The sequence below is a fragment of the Antechinus flavipes genome, chromosome 3 (assembly GCF_016432865.1).
Source record: "Antechinus flavipes isolate AdamAnt ecotype Samford, QLD, Australia chromosome 3, AdamAnt_v2, whole genome shotgun sequence".
Classification (NCBI taxonomy): domain Eukaryota; kingdom Metazoa; phylum Chordata; class Mammalia; order Dasyuromorphia; family Dasyuridae; genus Antechinus; species Antechinus flavipes.
The window spans coordinates 124,756,185-124,769,039 of NC_067400.1; the positions used below are offsets into that span (position 1 = coordinate 124,756,185).

Genomic DNA, 12,855 nt, shown 5'->3' on the forward strand with positions numbered 1-12,855 from the left:
GCAAATAACGCAATATATATTAAATATATACATGTGTAATCATGTAAAACATTTCCATATTAGTCTTTTTCTACAAGAAAACTTGAATAAAAGAAAATCAAAGAAAGTGAAAATAGCATGCTTTAGACTTCAGTCAAAAAATACCAATTCTTTCTCAGGAGGTAGATAGTATGCTTCATCATAAATCCTTTGGGATTTTCTTGGATCGTTAAGTTGCTGAAACTAAGTCATTAACAATTCTTCATCAAACAATATTGCTGTTACTGTGAATAACAGTCTCCTGGTTCTGTGCACTTCATCTTGAATCAGTTTGTGTCAGTCTTTCCAGATTCTTCAGAAATCATCCTGCTTGTTATTTCTTTTAGCACTATAATATTCCATTACAATCATATATCACTGCCTATTTATTTAGCCATTCCTCAATTAATGACTATCCCTTTGATTTCCAGTTCTTAGCCCCCAGAGAAAGAACTGCATTTAGGTTGAATTCGCCTGAGGTCTTTCTCTGCATCTTGGCTAGAGGCACTGGTGTCCTGCTGTGAATTCTGCTCCAGAACATTCTGATAATTCTCTCTCTCATAAATCATGGCTCCTCCATAGAGACTGAATAAGCATGCTAGAAGTCTTCCTATAGAAGACTGAGGATATATTTCCTATATTTCATGCAAATCATTATTGGAAATATACGATAGCCTACTAATACCCACTATGAGGTTTTCCACTGTCTTTTGGGTCACTGGTAATGTTTCCTCTTCAGAGATAATGGGTGTTTCGTGATTCTTTCACTCTCCATCTTCTTGCTAGCTACTCCGCTGCCAGTTTCACTTTTGATTCTGGTTCTCTCCAACTTTTAATCCTCTTTAATGTGGTGTTAAAGAGAGAAGTGGTATAACTAGGTTGAGGTGAGTTACTCAGGGATACATCATTGATACCAAGAGATTCATTTCTTCTTGAGCTCTCTAAAGATATTTCTTAAATCTCTGAATTGTTAGCATCTCCTAAAAATATATGCCACTTTGTTTGTTTTGTATATTTTTGTCCTTATTTATCTGTGTCCATGTGACTTTTTATCTCCTAGTTAAAATGTGAATTATTTGAGGGAAGAGCTATTAAATTTGCCTATTTGTCCCATGTAACTATCAAAGTTCCTGAGACATGGAAGGCATTTAATAAATGCTAAATTGAATTTAATTAAGCACAAGCAAAAGACTCTTATAGGACAACTTTACCACTATTTTACCTGACCAGTGCTCTTCAAGAAGTATACTCTTTTGGAGAATTCCCAAATCCAGAAATTCTAAAATCTTCAGAGAATAATTCCTTCTACCTTGGTGTGACTTGGAGATGAATTAATCAAGAAATAAAGCTAGACAATTAAAAGTTTAACTAGTATAGAATGATATGAAGTAGGCATACAGATAGCAAAGGTCCACAACAACACACACACACACACACACACACACATATATATCATATATATGCATGTACGCACACACAAAGATTTTTTCACAACTAGGAAGATGTTCCCCAGCAAGAGGAATCATCAGGTAGGGCTTCTTAATTATTTTCCTTGAGAGATTGAGTAATCAAGATAGGGGAATGAATGGGTTAACCTAGGGAATTGTCGAATCTCAGGTTTGTCCAAAGGGACGATATATTTTCTTGATTTTTCCATGAAAATGTCCCCTTTGAGCCTTGTATCTCTCCAAACTAATAGCTTTCTTCAAAATAGTATCAGTCAGGAATATACTATTCTTGCCAATCTGAGGCACAGAGTACTGTAGTTCTGTTTCCTCAATCTCAAAAGATAATTTTTTTTCTTTCTGGGAAGAAGATACTTTTTCCAACTCATAGTGTTCAGATTCATTTATTCTTTCCACAATCCCAATAGCCAAAATAATTTCATACAGTCAAATCAAAGGCTCAGTAACCCTATATTTATGGAAGACATTAAGAAATTTTGGCTCTCACATCTCTAAGTTATTGAAGAAAATGTACTAAGAAAACCCCAGCTATGTTGTCCTTACAGCCTACAAACCCTAAAATAGACCTGGATAATTATTGTAGCTTTATAATAATTGTCACAAAAATTCAACTTTACCTATCTTCAAACAATAAGAATGAGAATGAGTACTTTACCAAATTTGCTTCAAAGAGAAACCTTTTCACTATAAAAAATAGCTTTCTAAGGTAATGAAGGTAGTGCCAAATGAATGTTAATTTAAGTGCAAAATACAAAACAAATGTATATAAAATTTTAGACTTTCAGCCTTAGTGTTTGCTTATTTTAAGCAAGGACTTTAAAATAAGTTTGAAAACTTTTATGAAAACATTTGCAGAGAAAATATTATATGCTCTTTTAAAAATTGTATTATCTCAGTTTTGAAAGGCAGAAAAAGGACGCTAACCTACCAACAACTTGATGCCAAACTTGAAATTCTCCTATACATTAGTATTGCAATTGCTTTTGCTAAGTAGATGACTTTTAAATCAGATTCTTGAGTTCATGAGACTTTACTCTCACTAGAAAATAATCACTGTAGTACACAGATAAAAATATAATTTGGAGGTTGCCTAGGAAAAAAGTCAGTTCAATTAAAAAAAAAAAGTAGTTTCAAACTATACTTAAAATGAGCAAGTAGACTTTCTAGCTTACCACATTATCATTTAAATCAAAACTAGTTTATTATAATTTTTTTTGTGTGTGTAAAGCATGCCAAAAAAAAATACCTAAAAGAATATTGCTGAATCAGAATTCTTTAGTTTTATGCTTCCCCATTCAAATGTGATTGTATGGGTACTTTTTTTATACTGTGGTTCTTTGCTAACCTTAAGAAATGGCAAAATTCTAACTGTATCACAAGGAAACTTCTAATGTGCCATCTTTGAAACAAAGGTTTAATATAAATTTTGGTTCTGTGTGATCCTTGACAAGTTAACAAATTGTTTTAGGCGATTCTACAAGACAATAGTTGCAAAGGAGATATGGACTTTGTTGGCAGAGGGAGTTTCTTCACTCTGGAGTTCTTGAACCTACTGAAATCTCTTCCAGTACATGTTAGTCCTATTTTAGCTTTCAAGAATTTCAAACCAGAAATACTTAGGTTTCACTTTTTTTCCTTTCACACAACTAAAACGTGATTTCATGAGTGTGGGATGTTCTCTAGGAACTTAAGAAGAAAACTTAAGAGGAAACTTAACCTCTATCAATGCAAAATTGCTCCTACTCCACACAGGGAGAAATTGTTGCTACTCTCCAGGACTTTATAATAGAGACTGAATTTGAACCCAGGTCTTCCTGAGGCTCCCTCTTTATACATTATACAGTATTCTACCTCTCTAGATACAGCAGTCTTTTTAGATTCATGGTACAAACATCATCTTTGGAATAAAGTATTTTTGTAAACAGGGACTTCTAATATACTTTGGTATAACATAATTTAGAAAAGGAAAATCATTATTTAGAAATTGTAAACTTTTGCTTAACCCAAGCTCAAGCTTGATCCAAGTTCTGCTCATCTGAACTATATAGATCAATTTCTCCACCTTTAAAATGAAGACTTTACCTCAGATAAAAAGGATCTGGAGATTCATTCACCTAAATAAACCCCAAGAATTTTCAAATCATGAATTTTTATTTTTTGAGCCTGGATCTCCTATCTCATCTAAAGTAGTAGTGTAGTATCTACCCACAGACCCTTTCCCAATATTGATCAGCACCAGAGTCTTGACCTTTTCTTACTTGTCAATCTGGAAGTTTTTTTCCCTTCTTGACAATCCTGGCAGTTCCTGGACTTCAGGCTCATCATATTGATGCTAGATTTAGAGTATAAACTTGGCTTTTCCCTACTTCAACTTAAGATTCCCAAAGTTTAAGGAATTTACAAGCCCCAACCCTCTGGTATGTTGGCCTAAACTGAGTTGTTAAAAAAAATCTCTGTAATGAATTCGTTAAACTTATTCATGCTAAGTCTATGTAATTATCTGCAGGGCAGACAAAGAGACAGAGAGAGGAAAAGGGATCCCATTTTAGTTCAAACATCACTGGTTTTATGTGCAAGTTTTTTCCAAGAAAAAAGCCAATTATTTATTAGAGCAACCAAACTACCAAAGTCTTGTTTCCCAGCATGAAGATGACTATGTATCCTTTAAGGACATATAAAACTAAAACACAAGTTCTGATATATTCTACACATGCTAAAATGACTCTGACCTATCATATATCTGTAGTCAAAGGACCAAAGTAGCTAAGTGCAGAAGGTGCAAAGTTAGTATTCAACATGTGATTAATAAAGTTTTTCATTGACTCACTCATTGAAAGTTTTATAATCTATAAAGCACCTGTGGAAGGACTATGACCTGTACAGGTGGAAAGAGCACTCACAAAGGTGAAAGTAAAGCTCCAACAAAGCAGATTCTGAATGTGATTTAATTTTTTTAATTAAAAAAATTTTTTTTTCTATCTCAATAAATGGCTTCCTCTGAAATCCAATATTTTATGTTATTTAGAAACATTCTGAGAAGAGCTATATAGATCTCACCACACTGCCAACTTTTAAAATACTCAATAAAGCACATGAGCTTATTAAACAAAACATCCCTAGAACAATTCTTTAGTTTGTCCCCAAAAAAGTGATAATGGAGTACTTTTAAAACTTGCTTTAATTATTTCTAAAGTTTATCTAGTTTTTTTATTTAGAACTTAGAAATTCCATTAAATTAATTTTTAGATAATGTTGAGGCTCCCAGCTTAGTCCCTTAAAGTTAAAAAGCAAAGAAATAGCACTAAATTTGGAGTCAGGGGACCTGGGTTCAAATGTCCCTGGCATTCATTAACTTCTTGGTAAACTTAGGGAAGTCACTAAATCGGTTTCCATTAAAACACTTTTTAAACAAGGAGGATGAAAGTGTGGTGGCACATGTCTATAACCCCAACTACTGAGGAAGGTTAAGACTGGTAGATCTCAGACTCCTAAAAAACTACTTTGATGAACTAGAAAAAAAAAACAACAAAGTTCATATGAAAAAACAAAAGGTCAAGAATTTCAAGGGAATTAATGAAAAAAAAAATCAAATGAAGGTGGCCTAGCTGTACCAGATCTAAAATTATATTATAATGCAGCAGTTACTAAAACCATCTGGTATTGGCTAAGAAATAGACTAGTTGACCAATGGAATAGGTTAGGTTCAAAGGACAAAACAGGCAATAACTTTAATAATATAGTGTTTGACAAACCCAAAGACCCCAGTTTCTGGGATAAGAACGCACTATTTGACAAAAATTGTTGGGAAAATTGGAAATTAGTATGGCAGAAACTAGGCATTGACCCACACTTAACACCATACACCAAGATAAGGTCAAAATGGGTTCATGACCTAGGCATAAAGAATGAGATTATAAATAAATTGGAAGAGCATAGGATAGTTTACCTCGCACACCTGTGGAAGAAGGAGGAATTTATGACCAAAGAACTAGAGGTCACTATTGACCACAAAATAGAAAATTTTGATTATATCAAATTGTAAAGTTTTTGTACAAACAAAACTAATGCAGACAAGATTAGAAGGGAAACAATAAACTGGGAAAACATTTTTACAATCAAAGGTTCTGATAAAGGCCTCATTTCTAAAATATATAGAGAACTGACTCTAATTTATAAGAAATCAAACCATTCTCCAATTGATAAATTGCCAAAGGATATGAACAGACAATTCTCAGATGAAGAAATTGAAACTATTTATAGACATATGAAAATATGCTCCAAATCATTATTAATCAGAGAAATGCAAATTAAGACAACTCTGAGATACCACTACACACCTGTCAGATTGGCTAGAGTGACAGGGAAAGATAATGTGGAATGTTGGAGGGGATGTGGGAAAACAGGGACACTGATACATTGTTGGTGGAATTGTGAACACATCCAGCCATTCTGGAGAGCAATTTGGAACTATGCTCAAAAAGTTATCAAACTGTACATACCCTTTAATCCAGCAGTGTCTCTACTGGACTTATACCCTAAAGAGATACTAAACAAGGGAAAGGGACCTGTATGTGCCAAAATATGCCAAAATGTGGCATCCCTGTTTGTAGTGGCTAGAAGCTGGAAAATGAAAGGATGTCCATCAATTGGAGAATGGTTGAGTAAATTGTAGTATATGAACGTTATGGAATATTATTGTTCTGTAAGGAACGACCAGCAGGATGAATACAGAGAGGACTGGCGAGACTTAAAATGAACTGATGCTAAGTGAAATGAGCAGAACCAGATCATTATATACCTCAACAATGATACTGTTTGAGGATGTGTTCTGATGGAAGTGGATCTCTTCGATAAAGAGAGCTAATTCAGTTTCAATTGATCAAAGATGGACAGAAGCAGCTACACCCAAAGAAAGAACACTGGGAAATGAATATAAACTACTTGCATTTTTGTTTTTCTTCCCGGATTATTTATACCTTCTGAATCCAATTCTCCCTGTGCAACAAGAAAACTGTTTGGTTCTGCACACGTATATTGTATCCAGGATATACTGTAACCTATTCAACATGTAAAGGATTGCTTGCCATCTGGGGGAGGGGGTGGAGGGAGGGAGGGGAAAAATTGGAACGGAAGTGAATGCAAGGGATAATGTAAAAAATTACCCTGGCATGAGTTCTATCAATAAAAAGTTATTAAAAAAAAAAAAAAAAAAAAAAAAGACTGGTAGATCTCTTGAGCTCTGAAATTCTGAGTTGTGGAGGGGTATTCATATTGGGGGTCTGCACTAAATTCAGTTATTAATATGGTACCTCTCTGGAAGTCAACTGATCAATACCTGAGGAAGGAACAAACTAAATTATAAACAAACATTAGTGCAATGAGGCCTGTGAGTAGCCACTACACTTCTAACCTATGATCCAAAATATTGCTAAAATGTTATAGGAAATGTAAAAAATCCTATTACAATGCTGGTAATATAAAAAATTTTGGAAAAGACATTTCTCAATTTACATTTAATAGTTGAGGGAAATGTTTTAATCAAAAAAAAAAAAAATGAACTGATTTAAAGAATCCTCCCTCATATAACAATTTTAAGCCAGGCTACTTTCAAAAGCTTTATTAGTTGCTTTGTAACTTGCCATATTTTCCCCTTTCCCAAAACATGCATGTACCACCAGACTTAACCAAGAGTAGGGCTTTTAAAAATTTTATTTCACAAAAAGAAAAAAAAAAGTGACAAAGGGAAATGAGGGAGAGAAGTTGGCGGGGGAGGGAAATAGATGTCTGTGTATTGTGGGAAAAAAATAGCAATCTATAAGCATTTAAAAAAGGAAAAGTAGGGGACATGGATAAATATCATAGGAAAAGGAGAGAGGACTAGAAGAAATGTAGATTCATTTTCCACATTGAAAGGTTGATATTACTCAAATAAGGGCAGAGCAAAATAGTGTATAAAGATCCAAAGAGATACCCCGTCTATCTTATTTCATCAGGACCTTTTTTCCGCCCTATTTCTTTTTTCTCTAGTTATTTGGTGTTGCTAACCAAAAAAAAAAAAAAAAAATCTGTGTGGCAGAGTGTGGAAGGGGAAAAACTTCACTAAAGAATTGTTTTCAGGAAAAATTTTATTTTAAAAGTTCTCAAAATATAAAAATAACGAGCATGAATATTTAACAAGCAAAACAAATTTAGCTATAAATAACAAAAACATTGACATAACTGAACATGTAATACTGTTTTAAGCAAATAAGATTAGTATTCTAGTTCAAGTTTTTATCATCACTTTTTAATACAACCTTTGTCCCTTCCCATCCCACAAGGGGGAGAAAAAAAAAAAAAAAGCTGGTACAGCTTAACCAATACTTGTGCTCTTTTCAAAGAGCAGGGAATATTTCCCATGCTGGGGACGTTCTTGAAATGGGACATTCATGAGTGCAGAATTCATCAATCCACAGAAACTGAGTTGGGACTTTCAATTAAACAAAAAGCAGGAAAAAATGTCAAGTCTTTTAATATACTACAGTTTAGGATTTTGAACACCAATGTAAGTTTAACATTCATAATGCTCTATTAATCCCTAAAAATGATTTGTTAAAACATTCTTTGCAAGGTTTGAATTGAGAATTCCTTAAAAAAAAATACTAATGAATTTCTTACACCTCTCTCTGGTTTATCAGCTTTTAAAAATACGTACTCAAGAACCACCATTGCATGAAATAACAACTCCATAAAACGTTATGTTACATAATAGTTTAGGGGGAAAACATTATTACTAGTTTACTGTAAGGAGGTTCAGGCATAGAATTATTCTATTTGGAATTAGACCAGGATTAACACCTGTTACACCTCTTAGAAACTTAACATAGGACCTAATGACAAACTGAAGTGTTTTGGGTTTGTTTTTTTTTTTTTTTTTTCCGAGAAAGCAGTAACACAATTAAAAAGAAGAAATTATCTCATTTTTGCATTATTACATTTGCATTTTCATTGGATGTTCAGAAGACTGAACACTTTACCCAACTTACAAATCACTGAGTAGTCAGTCATGTATTGTTTTAATGGACTATTTGTTCAAAGAGCATGCTGAAGGAAATGAGTGATGGAATTTGAATCAAAAGCAAATGTTGGAGGGCTATATGTAGCACCAACAAAAAAATTTTTTGACATGTGTAGAAGCCACACTTATGGACTAATAATAGTCTTGTAAGCAAGAGAAAAGTTATACAAAAGTCTACATATTTGTATTTTGTGAGAATATTTTGAAACTCAATATGTAAAAATGTAAACAGAAATATATAGCATGGCTATACTAGCTGAAAGTATAAAATAAACACATTAATTTTTTTAATATTAAAAAAAAGATTCAGTCGTGGAGATGAATTACTTCAATCAACTATGTAAAAGTAATTGTGTGCAGTTATCGACACAGTTTTATAAGAATCCTGTTGAATTATATTGATAAAAGCAAACCCTCATCTTCTGACAATATTGTTAACTTTTCAATAATTAGATATAGCTAAAACTAGTGACCTTTTAGTAACAAAAAACACTGATCATACTGAAAATTCCCAGCTGAAAAGCCCAAAATGGAATGGCAAGCAAACAATCAGAATTACCTGGTTCCTGGTTGTAACCAAATTTTTACTTAGAATAAATCCTTTAAAGCACCGGCTATCTTGCCTAAACTGTATAAGTATTCTATGAGTTATAGACTATCTGCTGATTCACAAATGTAGGCTAAGTCAATGGCTATAATTAAAATTCACTTGATGGCCATCTAAAATAGGCACTTTATTTAGTCTCTTAAATATATCACATTTTCCACTATTGCAAATCAGTATTAAGAACTTGCCCATATTATGACAAATGTTTTCAAAATTCTTATTTTCTCTATTTATGCATTTTCTTAATTAGGCAATAAGACAAAAAACCTGAGTGTTTTTCTAAGCAGTCTTTGTGTAGCAAGTGAATTAGGAAAGAGCATGGTGAAAGGAACTGGAAAATCATTTAGTTTTTCTCTCTTTGACATTGTGATATGTGCAGCTTCATCCTTTTAACATATTTTATATAAGTATTTACCCAGGATCATTATTCAAAACTTATATACTTTGAAAACAATCTGGGATTGAGACTTTTAAATGAGATTTTATACAAGTATTTTGTATTACTTTAACAAAACCCAAAGTAATATTAAAACCATATTCCTTCTAAAAACTAAGCAAAATATACACTTTTTGAAATAGAAAAAAAGCATATAATCTTTTAAAAACAAACAAACCATTACTTCACTTAGTGTCTGCTGGAATTCAGTTTTTAATGAAAACTTCTGAAATGCAAAGATGCTAACTGGACATCAAAATATTTATAATTCCCCAGGTTAAAACATTTCCCTTGAAATGACAGTAAGTTACTCTCTGTTCCGAAGGATTAACAACCAAAAAACAATTATCCAGAAAAGACCTTTTGGCATTTTAAAGGAATTTGTAAAGTTATTAAACAAAATCTTGATAGTCTATAGTCACTATCCTATTCTCAGATCCCATTAAGCAGAGAAAACTTAAGATCTAAGCCATCTCCATGACCAACTGCAACTTTAACCTTTTTTCAACTTTCATAATTCCCAACTGCTAAGAAAAAAAAAAAAAAAAAAAACTGGCTTTGCAGACACACTTTAGAAACAAAGCTTTTCAACTTGACTCATGTTTAACATATCTGAAGTTAAGAAACTTAAAATTAATAGTTTTCCCTCATGTATTTGCAATAATAGCAACCTGATTTTAAAAGGAAGAACATAAACACCCAAACTGAAATTGGTATTCAAAGATAACGTTAGCCAAAGACAAAACTCATTCAAACACAAAGTTCAGGGGATAAACAGTTGTTGCCTTTCATACTACCAAAAACTAAAGCTAATTATGCATCAAAACCAAACATTAATTCAAGTTAACAGGAGACAAGTATACAATGGTATCACATCATATTTATAATGGTCTTCTTCCAGACAGGAACAAGTCTTGTCAATGTAGCCTCTAAGCTAAAGTTCGGCCAATGTTGATAGAACTCTGCTGGAGAAAGAGAAAAGAATTAATCAATCCATAAAGAGAAAATCCTTAAAAATTCCTTACATATAAAAGTTTGTATATAAACAATTGTAAAATCCCAACCAAAACTGTAATGCAAACTAAACAAAGGTTAGGATACAGAGAACTACTGCAACATACTGTAATAAGACACAAGGTTCAAAGATAAAAGAGAGGAGTATTGAAATGTTACATTAAAATTCAGATTTTTTTCCAAAAATCTGGCCAGTTAATGTAGAAGAGGTAAGGAATATGGAAGGATGGGTAGACCTAAATATTTAAAAATTTAACAAAATTAACATGCTAATGAAGAAAATGCTTAGTAAGCCAAAGAAAATGCAAAAACTTATATTATAGAATCTTTTATGCAACAATTACTTTAGCGGTAGATCCCACTTAACACATTAATCTCCTCTATGTCCTTGACAACCATTCAAGATATGCTTGAGCAGCTTTATAAGATAGCTCATTCCATTTTTAGAAAGCTCTAATTCATAGAAAATTATTCATATAAACCAAAATTTGCCTCCTTATCCTTAACTTCTAACAATTGGTCTAGGTTTAATCCACTGGAAAAATTCATTAGGTCCTATATCACATTAGTTTCTCCATTATTTGATGACTATACTTTAAATAATTATTCTTCTCAAGGCAAATAACATATTCAGCCCCATGAAGTTACCCCTTAGATAACAGTATTAATAACTCACATTTATTTAGCACTTTAAGGTTTACAAAGCCCTGATATGAGTTGGAATCTCCTCTTGATTTTTTTTCACTCTACTCTGGAAACACTGCAGTTTGGAAGACCCTCTTTAACATGAAGTGGTCAGAACTATACAATACTCTAAATGTGGGATCATCAGTGCTAAGAGAAGCATGAGAGAAGTGTGACTATTATGTTAACCTCACTGATTCCAGACCCTACTTCTAATATAGCCTAAGAACAATTGCATTAAACCCATTGCACTTATAAGCCAACTAAAATCACAAACTTCTTTCACATGAATTATTTTCTACCTATCTTTTTCCATTCTGTGTATTTTTTAAAATCTAAGTGTGAGACTAAATTTACATTAATACCTGATGATTTCAAAATTAAATTCCATCCATCCTTCTAGCTTGAATTTTTTTTGAAAACTGATTATGTCATTCAAAGAAATACTGGTTTTGCTAAGTTTTGATAAGTTATCGCTATTCAAATTAGAAGAGAAAATTAAGATTCTCAAAGTAGATTTCAAAATCTATATATGCATGTTGTCTAATAATAAAAATGAGACTGGTTTTCATAAGCTGCTCAATAAAATTGCTCTTATTACTTTAAAAATATATTGTGTAAAATAAAAACCTGTCCAGAAAGGATAAAGCAAATAAGTTATCAGAAAACCAAAAATTATAATTAGAAAGATTTAGAGGAAAAAAGGATAAATACAGTAAGAAAGAAAAATTAATTAGAACAGGAAAAGTAAAATTTCCAAAGGAAAAAAGATACAACAGTCTGAGAACACATCAAAGCAAGAAAAAAAATCAATTAACTGCAAAAAAAAAAAAAAAAATCAAAACAATAAAATTGTTAAAGAGCATGATTTTTTTTTAAAATTAGGGCACTTGGCCATACTGATTGAGGTCACATTCATTTGTACTTTTGTTACTTTCAAATAGTTGCTTGTTTGTTTCAGTACTCTAAAGGAACTGACATTTTCTGAAGATTTTTGTTCACATTCCAAAATTATAGACATACAAGCAAATTCATGATTTATAGAATTACCTGTTGATTTAATATGCTTCTGTTACGGAAGCTGGGGGAGGGAGATGAGATAGAAAGATAGGGTAGTGAAGGAGAGTGCTTGGTTTCAATATAAATCAAGTAGCAAACCAGTGTCTAATTATCAACATAAGACTGCTACTGTTAGGAAGAGGAAGAAGGAACCATGAATTAACTGGAAGTTAGCCAGAATTTAATTTTTTTTTTTAAATCAACTCTCTTATTTAACATCTCAGATAAGCTTTTGGTAATAAGAGGATGGCTCCTATAATATGTAGGAAATCATAACATGATAAGCAATATCTAAGTCACTACTACTACTCAGAACAAAACTGAAAAAGATATTTTATCTGAAGTTCTCATAATAGAAAATTTCATTTTAAACAAGATTCATTACAACTCTTAATAGCAATCTCCCACTCGTAGAAGAATGTTGTTGGAAATATAATTATTTTTTTTCTTGACATGGAAGGTAACAAATATTTTGATAAAAGGCAACAGCAACAAGGTGAGATAAAAAAAGCAA

At 32.3% G+C, this 12,855-nt stretch overlaps 1 protein-coding gene across 6 annotated transcripts in view; it reads right to left on the reverse strand.

The window, feature by feature from the left end:
• Nucleotides 1–7,591: 7,591 nt before the first annotated feature.
• RBM26 (RNA binding motif protein 26) overlaps nucleotides 7,592–12,855 on the reverse strand; it is a 102,796-nt gene continuing 97,532 nt past the window's right edge. For 3 of the 6 annotated variants that reach the window (XM_051983971.1, XM_051983965.1, XM_051983966.1), the window contains one exon: nucleotides 7,592–10,546. In XM_051983971.1, the coding sequence (XP_051839931.1) occupies nucleotides 10,514–10,546 (33 nt within the window). In that variant the 3' untranslated portion in view covers nucleotides 7,592–10,513. Of the gene's footprint in view, nucleotides 10,550–12,855 lie in introns of all 6 variants that reach the window. The other 3 variants (XM_051983970.1, XM_051983967.1, XM_051983964.1) reach the window with 1 other exon arrangement.